Source organism: Protopterus annectens, chromosome 13.part0 (assembly GCF_019279795.1).
Source record: "Protopterus annectens isolate FY-2018-M chromosome 13.part0, PAN1.0, whole genome shotgun sequence".
NCBI classification, from domain to species: Eukaryota; Metazoa; Chordata; order Ceratodontiformes; family Protopteridae; genus Protopterus; species Protopterus annectens.
Window position 1 is genome coordinate 125,514,431 of NC_056747.1, and position 23,344 is coordinate 125,537,774.

At 37.7% G+C, this 23,344-nt stretch overlaps 1 protein-coding gene across 2 annotated transcripts in view; it reads right to left on the bottom strand.

Moving 5' to 3' along the window:
* The window catches only part of LOC122817648, a 551,549-nt gene that overhangs the window by 151,369 nt on the left and 376,836 nt on the right, over positions 1 to 23,344 (bottom strand). For both annotated transcript variants that reach the window (XM_044090709.1, XM_044090708.1), the window contains exon 4: positions 14,756 to 14,921. In XM_044090709.1, the coding sequence (XP_043946644.1) occupies positions 14,756 to 14,921 (166 nt within the window). The remainder of the gene's footprint in view (positions 1 to 14,755; positions 14,922 to 23,344) is intronic.

A 23,344-nucleotide genomic window follows, 5' to 3' on the forward strand; every position in this document is an offset into this window, starting at 1 on the left:
CCCCATTGATGCTGTGTTTTTAGCTTTGTTGAGGGCGGTTCTCACTTGGACAACTGACATGACAGGGAGATTACATTCAGCTGGGATAAGTATTTTTTCTTTTGGGAGTGAGGGAGGGGAGAAATTTGCACTGAACCTGTCAGCCAGAATGTTGGCAATATCTGTGGGTTCAGTGTATTTTTTGTTGTTGTGAACTAACTCTGAGCATATCTGAGGGTTTCCACCCAGGTTTCTAACATAGCTGAAGAAGGCTTTGTGGTTATCTTTAGTGTCCTTAGCGATTTTTCTCTCAAAGTTGGCCTTGGATGTTTTTATGAGAGAACGTAGTTTTCTGCTAATGTTGATCAGAGATGTCTTCCCTTTATGGGATTTTGCTCTGTCGTGCAGTAGCTTCCTTCTTTTGTTATACAATTTGTTAATGGCTGAGGTCCACCAGACAGGACACTTGCCTTTGGTGGAGAGGGACTTGGATTTATTTGGGATTGCATGATCCATGCATTCTTGGAGATGTCCATAGAAAGCATTTGTGAAGGATTCGGCATTGTGGGATGTGGTATCCACTGGCCCAGTGGGTTTAAAAGATACCATCCCAGTCTTAAGAAGAGTGAAGTCTGCTTTTGAGAAGTTTTTCACTGTGGTCTTTTGTGCTGGGGGTGGAGGTGGGATATGTAACAGCAATATCAACATGAAATGCAGATGCATCTTTGTATTCTACTCAACTTAAAGGTACTGTGCAGATTAAATCGATTGCAGTGCTTCTCACAAATAGTTTTACCGTGAATGCCAGTTATAAAGCAATGTTTTGTATGACCTCCTTACACTGTATTATAATATAGTTAGGCTCTCTTAGAGAGCTCTTTTTCAACCCTTAGCCAGTTGGTGTTTAGTTAAATGGAGCTGATAAGATACATTGGTACAGCTAGAACTTTATTGATATAATTGGGAAAAGAAAGAGTGTAAAAAGCAGAAAAGTATACATTTACAAGGGTGACAGCTCAAGAAAGAGTAACATACAAAAATTTACATCTTATTTGGGTTGTTGTGCAGTACTGCAAAACAAGTAAGAGTTTATAGATCATAGTTGGAAGGGTGGCCTAATGGTTAAGGTGTTTGCCTTGTAAGCACAAGGTGCAGGGTTTGAGTCTCACAAGGGATAATTGGCTAGGCTTAAAATGTCTTGCAAGGGCAGTTAGCTTAGTATGAACCTATGAACCTATAATCCTGATGGTATAAGATATAGTAGCGAGATTCCTACACAGCTTAAACATTTCTTATAAAAGTAGTTAAAGAATAATCCCTAGTACCAACTTGATACATAAAGCTGTTATGGTACAAGATGTTTTTTTTTCTCTCATCAGAATGTATTTTTAGTTTGTTTTGTTGCAGAAATATAATACATTACTTTCTGTACAAGAAAGATTACAGTATCCCATGATAGGCTTCACAATGTCAGTGTACATCTATACTTTGTTGAAGTTTATAGTTTTGTTTAATGAACAGAAATTCAGTCTTGAAAGTTTTACAAAAAGGAGAGATAGGACTGTTCTACAGATTTTATGATTAATGTATAGAGTAGTTCTTTCAGTTGGAATCTTTATAATGGAACCATTTACTTCTGAGTACAATTTCACTAGAGTTCTCTCTATAGCCTTAATCTACTGTATTACAATATTGTTAATACGAGCCCTGACACTATTTTGATCACTATCCTTACTTGACTTTGAAAGTATTACTATATGCTCACATTTACTGCATGTTTGTTTTTAAGGACAGTATATAAGCATAATTAATTGTCATTAGTGCACCTCAGCTGATTTTATTCATCTTGGTTATACAACATAATCTTATTTTAATATATGTTTAATAATCAGCTTATTGATTCATTGTAGTACAAATAGTAATATTTCATGTTGTTTTTCATAATTACTTAATACTATTTAACAATTTATTGACTTTATTATTATTCTACTTTAGTCATGTTTACTTCTGTACATAAGAAAGATAAGTTTACTTAAAAGCCATACATTTAAATATATAACAGTTTGCAAATAGGCATTTCCTGTTTGAAACTTGCTGCTAGTTAGAATGATAATTTGATTGATAGATGTCACTCAATTTAGGAGTTTATAACTCCAGAAAGGTCTGGGGTGTTTTTTTTGTTAAAAATGTTTGCTATAATTTATTGACAATGTTGTTTACAATGTTCACTGTAACTTATATAGTTGAAAGTTATTTTAATATACCTTTGATTTTACCTCTATATCATTTTTAAGTATATCAAGCAGTGGTATTCCTTACATTTATCTTTTATACATAAACAGACAAAAGAGTTATAAATGTATAGACAATATGCATTATCACACACGGAAACTACCTCATAACTTCTTTGCATTGTCTGTCACTCAATGTTAATCGTCTAAACAATCATAATAAGAAAAGATCTTTAAATAAATACCTCAAATTGCATAACTCCCAAATAATATTTCTACAAGAAACCCACTTGATATCAGAAGATATTTCTAAATTGGACTCTAAATCCTTTTCTTTTCTAGCCAGTTCAGAACATTCAAAGAAATAAAAGGGGAGTTGCTATATTATGGCATAACAAATTACCTAAACCAAAAATAATACAATCATACCAAGATACAAAAGGTATGTTAGCGTCAGTTATTATAGAATTTAACAACAAAATATTCACTTTAATCAATATATACTGGATTCCTGGCTTTGGACTTAAATCAGCACAGCAACACACAGAACACATCTTACATTTTTCTAAGGGTAATACCATTTTAGCCGGTGATTTTAACTGTATTTTTGATAGCAAAGACTCTACCTTTATTGGTAAAAGAAAACTCTCGTCAATGGCTAGACTTTTGAAAGAATTTTCTGATTCTCTCCTGCTAAAAGATGTAAATAATTATGCAGACCCCAACTCTCTTTTCTACACGTTCTATTCACATAGGCATAATTCATATTCTAGGATAGACAGAGCCTTTGTTTCTAATAACTTGGTTGATTCTTTAACTAGAGTAAAGGTAATTACATGTCCCCTTTCTGACCATAACTCCATAACCTTTGATATAAATATCCAGTCAACTTCTAATGTACAGATATAAAAAGAATCCCAGCATATATCACTAAACTAAATAATTTTAAAGCTTTCTTATCTGAAGAAGTACATAACTTCATAGAACTTAACACAACTAGTGATACATCCGAAGTCTTTATTTGGGACACAGTGAAATCCTACTTATATGGTAGAATAACTAATTGGTATAAAAAAAAACTTATGTGGGATAAAGAATTAAAAGAGATACAATCTAATCTTGACAAATTGAACCTTGATCTTTTAAAAAACAAAGATGACAAAGACAAAAAAAAGAAATAAATTCTTTAAACAAAAAGTATCTTGAAATATTAAATCATAAAACCATGATTAGCTTAGAGAAATTTAAACTCATTACATTTTCATTGAATCCTAGATCCATGAATATTCTAGCCAACAAAACTAAAAGATTAAATAAATTTAACCATATTAATGACATTTTCTCACCACAGAAGAAGAAAATGGTCTCTGGTTTACATAATATACTAAATGAATTCAGAGAATTTTTTCATGATCTTAATCAGTCTTCTGAATTATTAAATCCAAAAAAAGACATACAGACATTCATTAGTAAAAACTCAAAGAAAAAATTAACAGAAGAGCAAGGTGAATTACTTGATAGACAGATTACTCTCATAGACATTCAACTGCAAATTAATGAACTTAAACAAAACAAAGCTCCAGGAAATGATGGCATCATCCCAGAAATTTATAAAATTTTACCTAATAAAGCTATCACAGTTTTACATGCTGTTTTTAACATAGTACAAACTAAAAACTTCATCCCACCATCGTGGAAATATACTTTTATAAGCCCTATTCTAAAACAGGACAAAGACCCCACTAAATGTAACTCATATAGACCGATATCCCTACTAAATATATACTACAAAATATTTATGTCTATATATGCTAACAGACTCAAAAATTTTCTTCCTAAACTAGTGGAGGTGGATCAAACAGGTTTCATAATAAATAGAACTTCTTACGACAATATTAAGAGAATATTAACCTTAATTGAATCAGTAAAGATTTTAAAAACAAATTTAACTATAATTAGTTTAGATATAAATTGCGCCTTTGATACAATTAATTGGGATTATCTCCTCATTCTTTTGGGGGAACTTAATTTTTCGGAACATTTTGTAAACCTTATTACTCAGTTATATAATGGTTGTCATGCATACATCAAAATAGGTCCTAATATCTCTCAATCTATACCAATAGTAAAAGGCACTAATTTTTCGGAACATTTTGTAAACCTTATTACTCAATTATATAATGGTTGACATGCATACATCAAAATAGGTCCTAATATCTCTCAATCTATACCAATAGTAAAAGGCACTAAACAAGGTTGCCCGCTGTCCTCTCTTTTATTCACCTTAATCATGGAACCCTGGGCAAACTTGATAAGGAATAACACTAATATAATAGGATATGAATTGGGTTTTAATGAAACATCAAAAATTCAGATGTTTGCAGACGACATTCTGATTACACTGGGTGGCAAAGACCAATCATTGTCAGAACTATTTAACAATATGGAGCTTTTTCAAAGGAACTCAGGCCTTAAATTTAACCACAATAAAACTCACATTCTTTTAGTTGGTCAAAAGAAAATTTATATACAAGATAATTTTAAGAAATATATAGCACAATCAAAACAACATATTTAGGCATAATTATTACTAGCAGCATAAAAGATATTATAAAACTGAACTTTAATAAAATTATTGCAAACATAGATTATTTAATAACTAGATTGTCTAAAATAAAATTCTCCATGGATGAGAAATTATCAATTATAAAGATGGTATTACTCCCCAAAATCTTGTATATAATTCAGTCCATCTCTATACCCCCAACACATTTAGTAATCAAAAAGTTTAACGCGATTCCTTTGGCATCCAATTAAACCCAGAATTGCTCTATCAATCCATATGTATAGCCGGGATAATGGAGGTATAGCTTTACCCAATCTAGAACTTTATTCAATTTCTTCAGTAATCAAATCAATCACTCAGTTAATTGACAGTAAATATTCAGCAAAATGGATTTTTTACTTTGTCTATTGCAATCTCCAAAAAACAATGATACTCATATGTTATACTTAATGAATAACACCTTTATTTGGAGACTGAAAGAATATTTTTCTTTTCACTACACCCAGACATTTAAATCTAACTACATAACTAATTCTAAGGTAATTTAAAAATTTCATCCTTAGACATAAAAGATATGAAAGCTGGATATTTCTTACTTTCCCCGTCACCTATACACAAGGGATTATGTTTACAGTAGATTATCAGAAAATGTCACTATTTAGACAAAAGACCCTCATAGCATGGCATCAATTGATGAACAACCACGAATTAACAGCTCTTAATACTATTATAGAAGAGAATAATTTTGACTCAGAACTATGTCTAGACCTACAAGAAGCAAGAAAATACATCAAGGGTAAACTCGATCTAATCCCTCATTCAATTAAAACCTCAATTCCTAGTCTGATACAGCTTTTAACTCTCTTAACTCAACAGAACATTTCACCGAAAGTTAGTCTTTCACTCATATAAAACAATAAAATCAGACTTGGATATATATACAGATAATTACTGGGAATTTTTTACCATCACTAATAATGCCCATCCTTCAGATAAGGATAAATTAAATATTCTTCAACCTGCTGGTAAAACAACATCTTCACAGAAATGGAAAATTTTCACCTGGAGATTTTTAAATAGATCATTCCTTACACCTCATAATATCAACAAGATAACTAAACATAGTGTTTTATGTTGGAGATTAGGAAGGAAATGAATGCAGACTGGATACATATATTTTATGAATGCTCACTTTTAAAGAAATTTTGGGAAGAGGTTAATAACTTCTTACAATCAATCTTTACAGATAATGTTATTATTACTAAATCACTTGTTCTATTTAACTCTCCAATCTCAAACTGTGTAAAACCCAGCAAATATTCAATCTTACGGTCTATATTGTCCATCACCAGGAAAAAAGTCACAAAAAATTGGAAATCTTCACATAGTCCATCTTTTCAAAATTTTAAAGATCTTCTCAAGGTTGTTTCTAAACTCAAAATGTTGACAATTAGATCTAGATCCTCAAGGAATGCAACATATAAATATAGGAAGAGTATATCTGAACTATTAAAAACCAATAACATGAATGTAAAATCAAATCATTTTTCTATTAGCCTAACAGTAATATTTCATTCTTGTACAGTGAACATTTTTGTATATAGTTTATGGTATTATTGTTTATTATACCATTCTTTTTTGTATTTTTATCTAATGTGTCAAAAATCTGTGCAATTATTTTAATAACTGTGTATATTTCAGTTTTGATTTCAATAAAAGATTTTATTAAAAAAAAGTAACAGTCACAATAATATAAAAGTAGCACTGCTCAGAGCTAAAACCCTAAACAGGGATTTCTAACCATTGAAAATGTTGACTTATGCATAGTTATGAAAACAGATTAAGAAAAGTGAGAGTATTCCCACAATGCAGGGCTTAAATGCCTACAACTCCTTCAGACCCAATGCCAAATTAGGCATGTTGGCTGTTGGGGATGTACCACTGTTTCTAAGAAACCATTTCACCTCCAGACTCATAATTCTGGACAATGACATAGAGCTCCCCCAAATTCTTCTTGAGATAAACAAAACCCAGTACCAAGTATTAGCCAGTTACTGAACCCCCTCTATGAGAACGGCAAACCGTGAGGCATATCTGAAACTGACATCCCTCAACATAGAACCTAACACTATCCTCTTGAGTGCCTTCAGCTATCCATCCATTAACTGTGGACCGCACATCATCACAAACAGGAAAGTGCAGTAATTACAGGATTTCATTAATGCCAACTCCTTGACCAGCTACTCCAAATCCAGCAGAGGAGCTCTAAAACATTGGACCTGTTTTTTACAAATACAGGACTCCTATGCTCACAGCCTACAGTTACAATACTTCTAGTCAAAGCTGATGACTGTGTGATATCATTTATACTAGGTCTGAGAGCAGAGTTACCTTAAAACCCCTCCATCTTCAGAGACTATTCCAAGGCAAAACTACTCCAGCTAACTGATAACCTGATGAAATTCAAACACCTCCTCACCTATATGAGCCTGCTTCACACATTGCAATTTTCATGCATAAATGTTATGCCCACCTTCAAGCCAGTATCTCAGCATAAATACAGCGCCAAATTTAAAAACAAAACCATCTGGTGGAACCCCATTATCAAAGTATACAACAAGAGAAAAACTCCTAACCCACAAAAGGAAACTTAACCCCCCCAACAGCTAGAGAGGAGCTCAAATGATCAACAAAGAACTCAGAAACAAAATCAAATCCTCCAAGACCAAGTACAAATTGTGAATTACTACCCATGCCAAGGATAACCACAAAGCTTTCTTCAGTTGTGTCAGGAACCCAGGAAATAATAACCAATATTACTGTGAGCTAATACAAAATGACATCATATTCTCATCCATTGAGGACATTGGCAACATATTAGTGGACAAATTCAACTTTTCCAAGTCTTCCCCAAATTGGCGACAGTATATTAGCATGCCTACATCACTCACATAAATTAACCCTGAGCAAGATTTTAAGCACTCTCTTTCCAAGGCAAGAAACACTAGCTTCATTGATCCTGTTCAATGTGACAGATCGCCTTCTTATCACCACCAAGCATTGTCTAATTGACCATTTATTACATCTATTCAATCTCAGTCTCTTTTCTCTTTGTGCATCAGGAGAGTAGAGAAGAGCCAACTCATACCATTCCACAAAGGGGAATTCAAAACTGTCCAGGGCAACTACAGCCGTATCAGCCTCATTAGCCTTATCTGTAAGGCAATGGTACACATTACTATGGACTTCATAAACATGACATAGACAGTTTTCAAAACCTGGACTCTGGCCTGATCTTTTTTTTTTCTGCACCAAGGTCATGCTTCCTACACCCCCTCCCTCCTCTTGAGGTAACTTAATATACCACCTCTGAGATTACACTACCTCAAGAGAAGGGGCATATCAGACCCATGTTTTCACAATTATGCTGTTCAAAATTAGAGACATCAACAGAAAGAAACCACAGTAACTTTAGAGTAACAAGTTAACAGAAATGTATGTAAGAATGGATTACCTTTTTCCTACAGTCACAGATAAGAAGGCATGAATGGCTCATTACTACTTGTACAATACCAAATGTGAAATTGGTCATCTAACTCCACGTGAGAAATTGTCTTAATCAAGTTTTATGGTTTAATTGGTTGTACAAGTGGTTATTCCCAGATAAGTGACCACTTGTACAAACATTTTATTATTTTGAACGTCACTACCAAACTTGTATGCTCATGTACAAGTGCCAGGCTAATGTACAGCTCTCGGAAATGTCAGGTGTAATATGTTCATCGGTTTGGTTAACAAAATAAGTACGTAACACTGTCACTTAAGTATATGTTGGCCCATTGTTACACAAAGCTGTCATCAATGTAGTGCACGTCTGAGCACTCCACCATGGCTTGTTTCTTTCAGGACAGCATACTACAGTTTAATGATCACATTCCCCTGCTCAGTCTGTGGTTATTTTCATACCTAGAGTGTATAACTTTTCATATTTCTTATGTTCCGTGGCAGGGATAGCCACCTCGTAGTATGAATACTGGCTCTAGATAATTATCACGGTTGAAGAGACACCCTGACTCCATGTGCAAAAATGGGAAAAGGGGCTGTGGATGGATGAATTTACTTGCTAACCTGGTAGATACCACTAAGCTTATGACTGCTTGTCATGAATACTGGGGTGAGACATTTGGCCATGACCCTGAAAGTACCCACTTATTGTTCACCAGTGATTATACTTGAGGCTTTAATATTTAGCTGCACTACCATCAGAACAAACTGGTGGGACACTGTTTTAAAGTTGCTATTAAAAGTCAACAATCACACATAATTGGAAATGAATCCAGGTGCTTGATGTGGAGAGAGAAAGTACAGTTGTGTACACTTACCATAAATGTAGATGTTCGAGTGTATTCACTGTTGCAGTCATTACATTTGGGTTATCTGCTTGCAGGTTGCCCTCAGTCAGCCTGATTAACAAAGTCTTGGGTCCTGCATCGGTTGCTGTCCCTTCTTCCATGATGTCAGGTTGTCAGGGGTATAAAACATGCAGCCGACGCCATTACATCAGTTTTTCTTGCCCCAGATGTCAGGTGCCCCCTAATGGGAAGCAATTAAACATAAAAGCACAAAGATATACCTCCAACAAAAAAGCAAATCCACCAAAAGGGCTTTTAAGCATAGTAAAGGAAAGTAGAGGTATAGCTAAAAGAAGTTAGGGGGCTGGAGGAAGGGTAACCAGGACTGTAACCGTGAATACACTAGAACATCTACATTTATGGTAAGTGCACACAACTGTACTATATTCTTCATGTTTCACTGTTGCAGTCATTACATTTGGGTAGATTCCCAAAGGTATGGTTGGCAGGAGGAGTTCAGATAGCATTAGGGCCAGCTATAAGGCCCTGCAAGACTGCAGTGGCAAAGCCAGCTATGGATTTAGAGAAAATTGGCAAATGATAATGCTTGGTGAAAATATGTACAGAACTCCAGGTAGCAGCTTCTAGGATGTCCCTGGTAGGGGCGCCTCTGAGAAAGGCTGTAGAGGTAGATGAAGCCCTGCTGAAGTGAGGTCTGATCCCCTGGGAGATAGGTTTTCCATGGTGCTTATAGCAGAAATTGATGCAACGGCTTATCCATTTAGAAATGGTTTGCTTTGAAATAGCCTTCCCCTCTGCCCCTGCAGCAAATGCTACCAGCAGCTGTTCAGATTTCCTTTGAGGTTTAGTCCTGTCCAAGTAGAATCTAAGTTGTCTGTGCACATCTAAGGAATGCAGTATCTGTTCCCCTTTATTATGTGGGTTGGGAAATAATGTTGGCAAATGAATGGACTGATTAAGAGCCACACTGGATACCACCTTGGGCATGAAGGATGGATTGGTTCTGAGTGACACCCTGTCTGCATGAAAGATGATGAAAGGCTCCACTGCCATAAGGGCTTGTAATTCAGATACCCTAAGTGATTGCTAAAAGGAAATCTGTTTTCCAAAAAATAAATTTTAAATCTGCAGTAGCAGCTGGCTCGAAAGGAGGTAGAGTGAGTTTCTCCAAGACAAAGTAAGGTCCCAAGCTGGGGTTGGAGATCTCCTGGGTGGTCTCAAATTTTTGGCCCCTCTGAGGAACTGCTTGAGCAGTGGATGAGAGAAGAGGGGAGGGTTCTGTGTTATAATCAGCTTAAATGGCTGAGGCATGGATTTTAATGGAGGAAAAAGACAGGCCCTTGTGAAGCATCTCAGTTAGGTTTGCTGAGGGATGGTAAAGGAGAGATTAAGTAATTAGCCAGGCTGCAATGTTCAGTGATGGAAGCTGAGGGTGCGGAATCTGGTTCCCCTGCTGAGACAGCAGGGATGGAGTCTGAGGCAGGTGCCATGGAGATAACCGTGACACACTGCGCAGGAGGGGGTGCCAGTGTTGGCGCGGCCAGTCTGGAGCAATCAAAATCATCCTTGGTTTGTCCTGTTTGATTTTTAGTAGTACTTTGGAAAGCAGAGGCAGAGGGGGGAAGGCATAGACTGATAGGTTTTTCCAGCTGAAGGACAGAGCATCAACTTTCCAGGCTTGTTTGTGGGGAGTCCTTGTGCAAAATTTGTCCAATTGGTAGTTCTGGGGGAGGCAAACAGGTCTACATCTGGGCTCTCCCATTTGCTTGTCAACATGTTGAAAATCCTTGGTTCCAGTTTCCTTTCATGTGGGTCCATGAGGTTTCTGCTTAGTCCATCTGCCAGTGTATTTAATTTTCCTGGCAGGAATTGAGCTTGTAGGTGCACTTGGTAGCTCAAGGCTGTGTTCCACAATGCCATGGCTAGTCTGCAGAGGTGGTAAGAATGTGTACCCCCCTGCTTGTTTATGTACCACATAACTGTGGTTTTGTCCATCTTTACCATTAGTTGTCCTGGAAGAATGTGGTCCTTGAAGGCTGTCAGAGCATTCTGTACAGCTAACATTTCTTTTTGATTGATATGCAGGTGCATTTGACTTGGGCTCCATTTGTCCTGAATGCACTTCCCTGCCAGGTGAGCCCCCCATACATAGTCTGATGCATCTGTTGTTAGGGTTTGGGTGGCAGGAGGTGGTGTGAAAGGTAGTCCCTTGTTTTGGTGGCAGGCCTCTGCCCACCAAAGGAACTCTAGGCGTAGGCAAGGTATGATAGGACTCATTGTTTCTAGGTCTTGAGAATGTTGACACCATAAGCTTTTTAGATACCACTGTCATTTCCACATATGCAGTCTTGCATATGGAATTAGAAGAATGCAGGAGGCCATGAACCCCAAGGTTTGCAGTATTTGTCTTGTAGATATAGCAGTTTTTGTAGCCATTTGTTTGAAGTAGGTTGTCAAATGAATTTGTTTCTCTGGCGTGAGGTAAGCCATCTGGGAAGTTGTATTCAAGCTTGCTCCCAGGAATATAATTTGTTGACAGGGTACCAGGTGTGATTTCTTTTCATTTATGGTGTACTCCAGACAAGTTAAAACCCTTTGTACAAAGGCCAGATGATTCAAAAGTATGTCCTGGCTTTCTACCTGAATTAGACAATCTTCCAGGTATGGGTATATTTGAATATTTCTTTGTCTGCTAAATGCAATAACTGGAGCTAGGCACTTTGTGAATACCCTGGGCGCAGTAGATAAGCCAAAGGGCAGTGCAGAGAACTGATAGAGCGTGTAGCCTGGTTTGAAGCGTAGATATCTTCTGCAAGATTCCCTGATTGGGATGTGCAGGTATGCTTCTTTTAAATCTAGTGTTGCCAACCAGACGTCTTTGCCTAGCATAGGAAGTAAGTGAAGAGTCAGCATCTTGAATTTTGGAATCTCCAGAAAGGTGTTTAAAGTAGACAGGTCTAGGACAGGACACCATAAATTGTCTTTTCTGGGTACCAGGAAAAGTCTCGAGTAGAAACCTTGTCCCTCTTCTGGTACCAGTTGAATAGCCCCCATGCTTAAGAGAGAAAGCACTTGTTTATGGGCCTCTGCCCACTGATTTGTGGGTAGGTCCAGCCACCCGCTTGGTGTTGGCAACGTGTGGAAGTGAAATCTGTATCCCTGGGACACTATATTTAAAACCCATTTGTCCTGGGTAATGAGTTCCCAATTCTTTGCATGACAAGCAATCTTTCCCCCAAAAGGGGTATATATAGGGGTTGATAAGTGCTTGGAAATTTAAAAAATGAAGTCATTGAGACAGTTTACCATAGGGGGAGTTTTATTATTCCCAGATTTGGAAGTGGAGGCCCCCCACTGCTTAGTTCTGTTTGTCCCCTGGGACTGAAACCTGGGGTTTTTGCTGTGTTTGGGTTTCGCTTGATAAGACCTGGAAGGGGCTGGAAAGGACCAATTCTTAGAGGGCCAGTGCCTACTAAATCTAGGAGGCTGAACTTGTAAAAAATCTTTAACAGTTTTCATAGATTTAGCTTTATCTTCCATCTTTTTAAGAACTTCCTCAGCTTTGTTGCCAAACAGGTGGTCCTGATTTAAAGGAACATCCAACAATTTAGCTTTAACATGATCAGGCAAAGACTGTTCCTTAAGCCAAGCATGCCTTCTGAGCACAGAACCAGTAACAGCAGCCCTGCAAGAGGCCTCTAATGAATCAAAACCACATTGCAAAGTATGTTTTCCAACTTGTTCAGCAAAATGCATTAAATCCTGTAATTCTTTATTTTCCACACAGTCAGGAATCAACATCATTTTCTGTTTAAGCAGTCCAATAACATGTTGCTGATACTTTAACATATGAAACTGGCAGTTTAAGGCCCTAATGGCCAAGGTTGAAGAAGTGTAAACCTTCTTACCCCATCTATCCAGGAGTCTCTATCAGAAGGGGTAGGATTTTTAGCAGTAGAAGCCTTAATGCTCTTGGGCCCCTGTGAAATAGTCTCTGGATCTGCAATAGGATTTTTAAAAAGGAACTTGTGGGACTCGGGGACCCTGTAGTATCTGTCAGGTTTTCTGGGAGCAGGAGGCAGGGAATCAGGGGCCAAACTAGATTCCGAAAAAGCATCATCAACAATGTCTAGTACAGGAGGAATAGCTAAAGGCCTATGCTGAGGTAGGAGAAGGAAATCCCTAAGCCTCTTTTCTGAATCAGAAAAATCCTGGCTTTCCCAGTGGAAATGCTCCCTTAGAGTATGTAAGGTTTCCTCAAAAGAAAAATCCTCAGGAGGGGAAGCAGAGGGAATGGAGTCCTCTGCATCAGAATCTTCATAAGTAAATATGGGCAAATCCAGATCATCAGAAGAATCAGAAACAACAGAATCCTGATCAGAATATTCATAATCAACTTCAGTCCTATGACTCTAAGAAAGGGAGGGGGGTTGGCTACCCCTGATTAGAGTTATTAGATCTTCAGCCATTCTTATCATTTATTTTTTAGGCATAGTGGCCTGAGCATGTGACCTGGGCATTGTTTTTAGGCATGGATTGAGATTTAGGCCTAAATAAAGAATGAGGCGTCGGTTTAATATGCAAGTCCATAGGCCTGAATACACCCTCAGAAGCCGGTGCCTACACAGCGGCTCCAGACCCATTCAAGTCAGAGACATCTGTGGGTTCCATAATTGAAGCATCTCACGGCATACCGGACTCCAAATGGGTCTCAGTAGAAGCCTGCGAATCAGAAGTAGCGGGTATCAGGGGCTGCGAAAGTGCCTCACTGAGTACTGGCGAACTGGCGACTGCCATAGGAGAAGTGTCGTCGGCAGTTTTGGACCTCTGTGGCCTGTCTCTGTCTTTATCTTTGTGCTTTTTTTCAGAATTCCGGTAGTCAGACGGCTAACCAACGATATTTCTGGATAATTAAACCGAGAACCGAAATATTTAGAAGCAAAAATATACCAATGACGGATCATGCGTTGATTAAATAAAGCACAAAACTGACAGCAAGGTACGTCGTGGTCAGGGCCTAAGCAAGGAATACAGTAAGAATGAAAATCTTTATGAGGTATTTGCTTTCCACAAGTAATGCAATTATTAACTTTTACTGACATCGGAAGAAGCAAGAAAAAGTTTCCCCAATAGGGTACTTAGCTTTAGTTGAAGACTTCGGTTCTGAAACTCAAAAATGAAAATTTCAGGAGTCGGCCGACCGGCACTTGCGAACTGCTTCTGCTTTGGGCACTGCACGGCAAGAAAGACTGATCTAATGGCATCAGCTGCATGTTTTATACCCTTGACGACCTGACGTCATGGAAGAAGGGACAGCAACCGATGCAGGATCCAAGACTTTGTTAATCAGGCCGACTGAGGGCAACCTGCAAGCAGATTATCCAAAATGTAATGACTGCAACAGTGAAACACGAAGAACATCCTAAAACCTTCTGATCATCTAGTTAAATATATAACTTGCATAGTCACTGGCCTATAGCATCTCAGCAGACAGTGACTGAAAGTACACATTAGTTTACGCATTTACAACACAGTCCACAATGTCATTGCTTTAAGTTTGAGGAGCACATTTTATGTCTCAGACTGTATATAATGAGCACACTCACCTGTCCACATGGTACAGTCAGTACCTCATTGTAAGGAAGAATTGGTGACTTTTTATGATGTTCTACCAAATCCTTCAAGGTCCGAAATCTTTCCATTTCTCCTACAATAATGAACTGTCCATCATTTACAACGTCAATCATGAAATGTCTGCAGCGGTCATAGGTTCTGGACAAATAAAAAAAATATATGCAGATTTAAACAGTATATGTTAATAACATGGAAGTACACTGTAAAATAGTTTTGAGATTTTGGCAAACTTAGTCTTCACATAAGCACAACCTTTTAGCTCTGTAACAGGCTTTAACATGGGCCGCTACTCACCCTTTGAAAAGTTTCACTCAACAGTCCATGACTTGACAAAGGACAGTTCAATCACATGCAGTGTTCCCAGATATAGGAGTATATGTTTATCTATTAAAATGCACAGGAATTGAAACATGGGTGATTAATCTGGTCTTTTCTTAAATTAACTTACCGAAAGATCCACTAAATTGAAAGAAAGATTGCAAAGGAAAAGTTTCCTTTTGTGATCCATTAACCAAGAACCCACCACCAAATTCAAACATATTTTGTCTGAAGAAAGGCAGCATTACAAGAAATGTTTTTGTAAGGAAAACACTCCCTAATGTTGCTGTTACAGAAGACACTAACACATGCAACACATACCACACATAGTAGCACACATGCTTTACACTAACTCTATCCCCTTACCTATTCCTTACTCTAATCCTAATCTGCAAACACACACACACACACACACACACACACACACACACACACACACACACACACACACACACACACACACACACCTTTTCATGTGCACAGTCAATATGATAAGAATGACTAACTCTAAGGTCAGAGCCCATTAAAGAAAAGGTCACACCCTTTTCCCAAAGATGTGCAACATCTAAGAAAGAAAAGCAAATATTTGTTTTTAGAACTATTTCAGTTTTCTACAAGTTATCCTTATCATCACTGACTGTGCATATGGATCTCCATTTACCACCTGTATTACCTGCCTTTGCACACACTGCATTAATGTATGGTCACTTCTCACCTACTATCCACAGTAAGGTACATGGCGCTTCAAATACAGTACTATTAGTGCTCTAGAAAAAGTAAGGATGACCTCACTGCTTTTTTTTTTACGTGGATTCAATCTGCATTAATGGTGAGTATTTGCAGACAGTACGGTAACATACAATTGCAAGGATATGTACCATTATCAACTAGCTCAGGTACAGAGTGTTTTTTTAAGCAGTAAAAGTCAAGATGATTTCCTCATGCATAGCCAGTTTGTGAGACCTTGGCTAAATTACATGTCAGGATCAGTTGATAAAATGCCATATTGTCCACAAAACCTTACATATTAATTAATCAATTAATTTATTTATTTATTTTACATTTGTTAACCGGGGTTGTCTGACTGAGCCAAAAAGGCCCTTTTTCAACAGAGGCCCAGGGAGAAAAGCTCCACAAAGAAAATCTACAGATACATTTAGTTAGACATGATCGGTATACACACAAATTACAAAAGACCTGTTTTTACAGTGGTATGCAGCACATCAAAAGTTACAGTGGAGAGAACAAACAAAAAATATTAATTTAAAAATAAAGGTAATTAATAGATTTGTAGTGTACAGCTGAAATTTGGAACATGGGTAGAATGCATACATAGTAGACAGGTACAGTACATAGATCCACGGTGGTGCAGCGGTAGCATTGTTGCCTCACAGCAAGAGGTTCTCATGTTCGATTCTCGGCTGGAGTGCGGTGTGGAGTCTGCATGTCCTCCCTGCGGTTGGGTGGCATTCGAAAGACATGCGTAAATGGGTGTGCCTTCATTGAAGGTTGGACGTTGAGCTGGCACCTCGGCGTTCATGAAAATCTACTGCCAATCATTAGCGGACCAGAGTTCCGCTGTGGTGACCCTTAACTGGGAAAAACCAAAAGACAAAACAACATCAACACAGGGACAGTACATACATTGTAGATTAGCCAGTGATTGTGAGTAAGAAAGAAAACTATTATCAAGTAATCTAGTATGTATACCTTATCCACTTTCACTAGCCTGGGAGCAATCATGGCACTGCCAACTTTGCTTGAAATGTTGCCTGATGAGGTCTTTAAAGGAGGCTTTGGATGATGTGTTTTGAATGCTAGTAGGGACAGAGTTCCATTTTGTAGCCACTGAACTACTATATAGCACATCTCCAAAGCTATTGTAGCCGTTGGTGACTTCTAGTAGTAGTTTGCTTGATGATCTAAGAGGCCTTTTGGCTGAATGATGTTGTACTAGGTTTTTGAGGGCAGGACACTTATTGGGGAGGTAATAGATAGAATGACAGAGGCAGAGCTGATTGTAAGTTAGGAGGTTGGGCAGTTCAAGCCAGTGGAGCTGTCTCAAAGCAGTACAGTGATGAGTTCTATATGAGCAATTTGCAGCAAAGCAGGCGATTCCGTTATAGCAGGCTTCCATTTTGCTTAGTTCAGTTTTGCTGAGATTAGTCAGAATGGGAGATGCATAGAGTAGGGTGGATAGAAGTTGGGAGCGAGCAATAGCTGATCTTGTGTTGTTGGTAAGAAATGGTTTGATACGGTAGAGTGACCCCAGTTTGGCATGTACTTTTTTAATAGTTAAGTTGAGATGAGTATCAAATTTTAGGTGGGAGTCTATGGTTATTCCCAATAGTTTAGCCTGTGCCACTGGAGCAATTGGAGTAGCATTTGTGGAGTAGACAGTGAATTAACTGTTAGTGTTTTTGTTAGAACTGGTTATAATCATAAATGGAGTTTTCTTTGGATTGAGGATAAGTTGAGCTTTGGTAAGGTAGTTTTCAACATCAGAGAATGCTAGTTGAGGTGTTTGCAGGAGGGTGGGAATGTTTTTTGCAGCACAGATTAAGGTAGTGTCAACTACATACTGAATGATAGATGCATGCTGCATGGAGGTATGGAAGTCATTTGTGAAGACTGTGAATAGTAGTGGTCCTAAGATAGAACCCTGTGGGACTCCTATAGTTATGGGCAGCTGAGGAGAGAGAGAATTTTCCCATTTCACAGCTTGGTACCTGTCAGTTAAGTAGCTTTTGAACCAGGTAAGAGTGAAATTTGATAGGCGATTTTGGTTTCATTTGTTTAGCAGAATTTGGTGTGAGACTATGTCAAATGCTTTGGACATATCCAAAAAAAGAGAGTTGACACCTGTAAGCCTTCATTTTTGAGATGGTTTACTGTGTCTGTGAAGCAGAGGAGGGTTGTAGTGATACTATGGGCAGGTCTGAAACTATGCTGAATAGGTGACAGGATGTTGCTGTCTAGGAGATAGTTTAGCATCTGGGTATGGATGCATTTTTCTAGGATTTTGGCCGGGGCTGGAGTAAAGCAATTGGTCTGTAGTCATTAAGTTCAATGGAGGTTCCGCCTTTAAGTATAGGTGTAACATAGGATATTTTCCAGAGTTTGGGCACATAGTTTTCAACAACTGATCTGTTTATGAGAGTGGAGACTGGGATAGCAATAGCATCTGCTGTGAGTTTCAAGAAATAGCTGGGGAGTAGGTCGGCTGCTGTTGATGAGGTTTTTAGTTTGGAGAGCATGCTTTTGGTTGAAGTGGTGGAAACTGTTTTGAGGGTAAAGCTTGTATTAGTGTTGTTTTTGTTGGGGGGCTAGTGAGGAAGGAACTGTCCTGTGATACTAAGGATAGAATTGAGTTCACAAAGTGGGAGTTGAATTGTGTTTCGATGGGAACTTTAGTGTCAGGGGTGGTTGGTTTGGGGGTAGCCTTTTGGGTGGATTTTAGTAGCTGTTTTACATTTTTCCAAAATTATGGGGGGTTGTGTTGGTATTTAGTTTGTAATGTTGTGTAGTACAATTTTTTGTCCAGCCTAATGCATTTTTTTTTCACGGTTGCTCAGTTCTTGGTACTTAGTTAGGCTTTGTGTTTCTTTGTTTTTTTAATAGTAAAGCCAGGCAGGGTCTCTGGACTTGAGGATTTGTTTGGTTTCTTTACTGAGCCGGGGGTTTGTAGAGGTTCTAACCTTGATTTTGCACAATAGAGTGACAGTGTCTTGTTGTTGTATATTATGTTGTGGTCACTTAAGTTTTGTGGATGATTGCCTTATGATATGGAAAGGAACTCAATTACAATTACATGCATTCTTAGGTTACCTGAATGACACAACAGATTTTTTGAAGTTCAAGATGGAGTTCTCGAATGAGACGATAGTTTTTTTAGATGTAAAGCTGCACTTGGTAGATGGCTCGTTTCTTACGAGTATCTATCAGAAGGAAGTACATTCGGGACGATATTTGCACTATAAAAGTATGCATGCCCCTCACATCTTTAGGGGCATTGTGACCTCTCAATTTAGTAGAGTGAGTAAATTAAATAGTGAAAATTCTCAGTTTAATATACAGCTTAATGACATGTATAAAGATTTTGTATCTAGTGGATATGATAGTAAACTGTTAACTGAGGCTAAAAACAAGGCTATAGTGGATAGAGGTACTACACTTAAACAGATTTATTTAGAAGGAAATAATAGAACTGAGAATATGCGACATGATGCCAAAATTAGATGTGTTACATCTTTTAATGTTAGAACTCATTTAATTAAACAAGTCATACAGAACAATTGGTTGATCCTGATGGCTTGTATGGATGTTAAGAAAATTTTAGGTGATGGACCATATTTTTCTTATAGAAATATGAAGACCTTAAAACAAAAATTATGCTATAAGGATTTGAATTTTCATTCTCCTTCTGTAGCCGCTAACCCTGGGACTTTTAAATGCCTGAACTGTTCTTGTTGCCCTGATATTTTAGGTGAATCCAGCCACCAATTCAGGCATCCTACAACCAATAAACTATATTCCTTCAACCTAAAAGCCTTTTGCACCACAGTCTCTGTTGTCTATATGGCTAATTGTTTAAAATGCCCATCATTCTACATAGGAAAAACTACAAGAAAGCTGAAAGATAGAATAGTGGAGCATAAGTCAGAGATTAGGAGATCAGTGGTTACTAATGCATTATATAAACACATAGCTGAACATGGCGTAAACCATAGGTTCTTTTTTTAGAGTTATTGACACTGTCAAACAAACACCCCGTGGTGGTGATATCAATAACTTGCTTGAATTAAAGGAATATGAATGGATGATAAGGCTAGCAGCCGATCACCCCCCAGGGCTTAATGACGTTATTACTTTAAAACCTGTTCTTAAACGTTTACAACATACCAAACTTAGATGAAATTGTTATTTCACAGTTATTTTTAAATTTTTTTATATATATTTTTATAGAGTGTATTATATTTCATTTTGTTTGTGTGTCATATGATCAATGGGCTGCTGGTCATGTGACAGGGACCTTGTATAAATTCAGAATGATTTTGTAACTTGTAATGCACTGAGGAAGGGGTTTTTTTGCCTGAAAGCTTTGCTATTGTTATTCGTTTTATAAAGTGGTTTTCTCCAGTAAAGCTGTTGTTAGTTAGGACCCAGTCAAGGATGGATTCCCTTTTAGATTTTTTATCACATCTAGTTGGAATTTAGACTAGCTGCTGGTAGCCATGGAGATTTATTAGATTACTTGGTGGTTCTGATATACAGGTGAACCAATCTAGTTTGAAGTCCCCCAGGATAAGGGTTTCTTGTGAGTATGTGGAAGAACACCATGATAAGAAGTCTTCAAGGCTAGCAGGTGTATTACCAGGTGGAATATAGATCACAACTGTGGTGATGACCTTTTTAGGTTGAAGTTGAAATTGTGAGATAACTATGTCCCAATTATTGGGGGAGGGGTAGGAGTTTGGTAATTGATGGACAGTTAAGTTGGACTTGTACAGTAAGGCAGTTCCACTCCCTTTACGAAGTGGTCTGTCTTGTCTAATGATATTGTAGCTGGTAGGGAGAACTTCTGAGTTAGCTATGTTTTTATTTAGCCAGGTTTCTGTTAAAGCAACTATGTCTGGGGAGTAGTGTGCCATTGTGGCCTGGAGTTCAGGTATTTTACTTTTGATACTTCTAATATTAATATTTAGCATTAAAAGATGGTTGGTTTTGCTGCTGTTGTTGATTTGCCCAGGGATGAAAAAGTGGGGGTGTTATGTTCTGACATTTGTGTTGGAGCAGTTTGTATTGGACAGGATGGATTTGGGCCTGGGTTGGGGTGGATATCCCCACTTATGGTGAGCCTGGTGTTAAAATGGTGATACAGATGTTGGAGCTTGGTGAGGAGTGTGAGAAAGTATTGTGTTTTTTTGGAGTAGGAATGAGAACATATGTGTTTAGTTCTGAATTGGTCCGTTATGTAGTTCTTGAACAATTGTGGGCAGATATTATTATAATGTGTGGTGTCTGTATATGAGAGTGCATAATGTAGTGTTGTGCTACTAAGTTTAGGGATATTGCTAGAGTGATAACTTGTGGTGTTGTAAAGAATTATGAGAAGACACACTAGACTTAGTTGTGTGATAGTCATGGTTATAGAGTTTAAGTTGGTTCTAGGTGGGGAGTTTGAATAGGAATTATAGGGTTGCACTATATGTGGATGGGAAAGTAGTGTGGGTGATGTAAAAAATGCCTAGTGGGAATGAAAGTGATTGGGAGTATTTTGTGTGGAGCAAGTTGGTGTGGTATAATGTGATATGACTTGAGGAGCTGTGATTGGTGGAGGTGATGTGAGGGTGAGCTGTGGGTGTAGCTGTGATTACTATAAATGTAGAGGTAGTGGAGGCAGGAGGGAATAAGGGGCAGGGGAGCAGAGAGAGCCTGAGCGTTAGCGAGGGCGAACAGAGCGGGGCAGAGCCCAGCCCACCAAGACAAGAGAAAAAAGTATTACTTTACAAATCTGAACACTTTAAACAAATTCCTGAGGTCTAATGGCTTACCAGCAAGCAGAATGCAATTGCTGAAGAGCACTTGTGTCCTGGTGGGAGACTAGAAATTTAAAGATGGCTAATGGTAAATGTTTTAAGACTTAAGGGCGGAGGTTAACTGCAACATTAAATGTCTATTATATGCTTTATTCTGTTCACATAAATTAGATGAAATTGTAGACATCCAAAAGATCAGACGTTAAGTAAAAGAAGCTATGACATTTTATTGCTGCTCTTTGTGTAGACCCTGTCCATAAAGGCATTATATTTTAAATGTGGTGAACCTAATATTAGGCATGTTGCTAATGTCCAGGAAAGGATAAGGCAGACAGAGGCTGTATTAATTAAAGTACAACACTATAACACTTAAAGGGTTAAGCAAGGAGTCACTATGAAAATATTTGATTGCTTAATCATGTAATTATGTGATTATATTGTACATTTAAACAGGATTATTCTTGTGTGTTTTGTCCTTAAACTGTTGGGTCTACCAAGATACTAGATCTATGTTTTTTTTTTTTTTATTATTACGCTAATTTTACTTAATGCATTGTTTATAGACTCCTTGCTCACGTTTTGCCTTTCACAGTATAACCTACATGCATTTAGTCCTAAAAGTTTCTTTCATGTCCGCCGACTATAAAACCTAGCAGTTCTTTGCAGTAAAACTCACACGCCACTTACCTGCCTGCTGCTATAAACACAAGGGTTGTAGGACTCAAACTTTCATAAGGAAAGAAAGTGAATCTAAGAAAAAAAATCTTCTGTCAATTCATTCCATCAGGTAAACAAAAGCACTTAAAGAGTGCTTGAGGGAGACCCAAGACACCTCCCCCCTCCCCAGCATTTTAATTATTTCTTCCCCTGTCAGCTAAGGGCAGAGAAAGGAAATTTATGTGCAAAATCAGGTGCTTTTCTTTCCCAGAATTCTGGTTGATTTCAGGCTAAGTGAAACATATTTTGGCTGCATGGTGGTAGTAATACTATATGCAAGTGGAACTTATTTGCTGCTTCCGTTAAGTGTGGTACTCAGATGTCAAGGCACATGGATGTTGTTCCTTCTTGTGAAACAAGTACTTGAACCAAACAAATCTGAAAACAATGTTTTGAGAACAGTACATTCCGCCATTCTGAAAACTTTTGGAGTTCATTTTTTGCACATTTAATAACCTGAAATGTTATGTCTTAGTGTTTCTATTTATCCTACATTTTCTTTTTCACCATTGCATCTGTAACAGTTATTGAAATTTGGGCTTTGTACAGTTGTATATACTTGTTTTCTTTGTTAGATAGAGATATGTAGGTTTGTATGTGGATCTGTTTGTAATGTTTGTTGTTGAAAAAGAAATAAAATAAAGAGTTTAAAAAAAAAAAAAAAAAAAAAAAAAAAGAACAGTACATTCCATCTCCAAATTTTCCAAAGAAATGAGACAGGTAAATGCTTGACGTTTGTGGAAAAAAGAAGCATCCCACCTTTTTCCAAGTAATGGAGACCTCAGAGATAATTTTAATAAGCAGCAGAAGGTTGCTCCCAATCATACATAATGGACTTATTTTGGAGAAATGTCAGTGCTTGATTTTATAACCTCTGTTTTATGCAGTTTCATCTAAATGTCCATTATTTATTAGAGGCACCTACAAACTGGATTTCTATTTGTTTCTCCTTACATCTCCCCGCCAAAATGTTTCTGAACTCTCTTC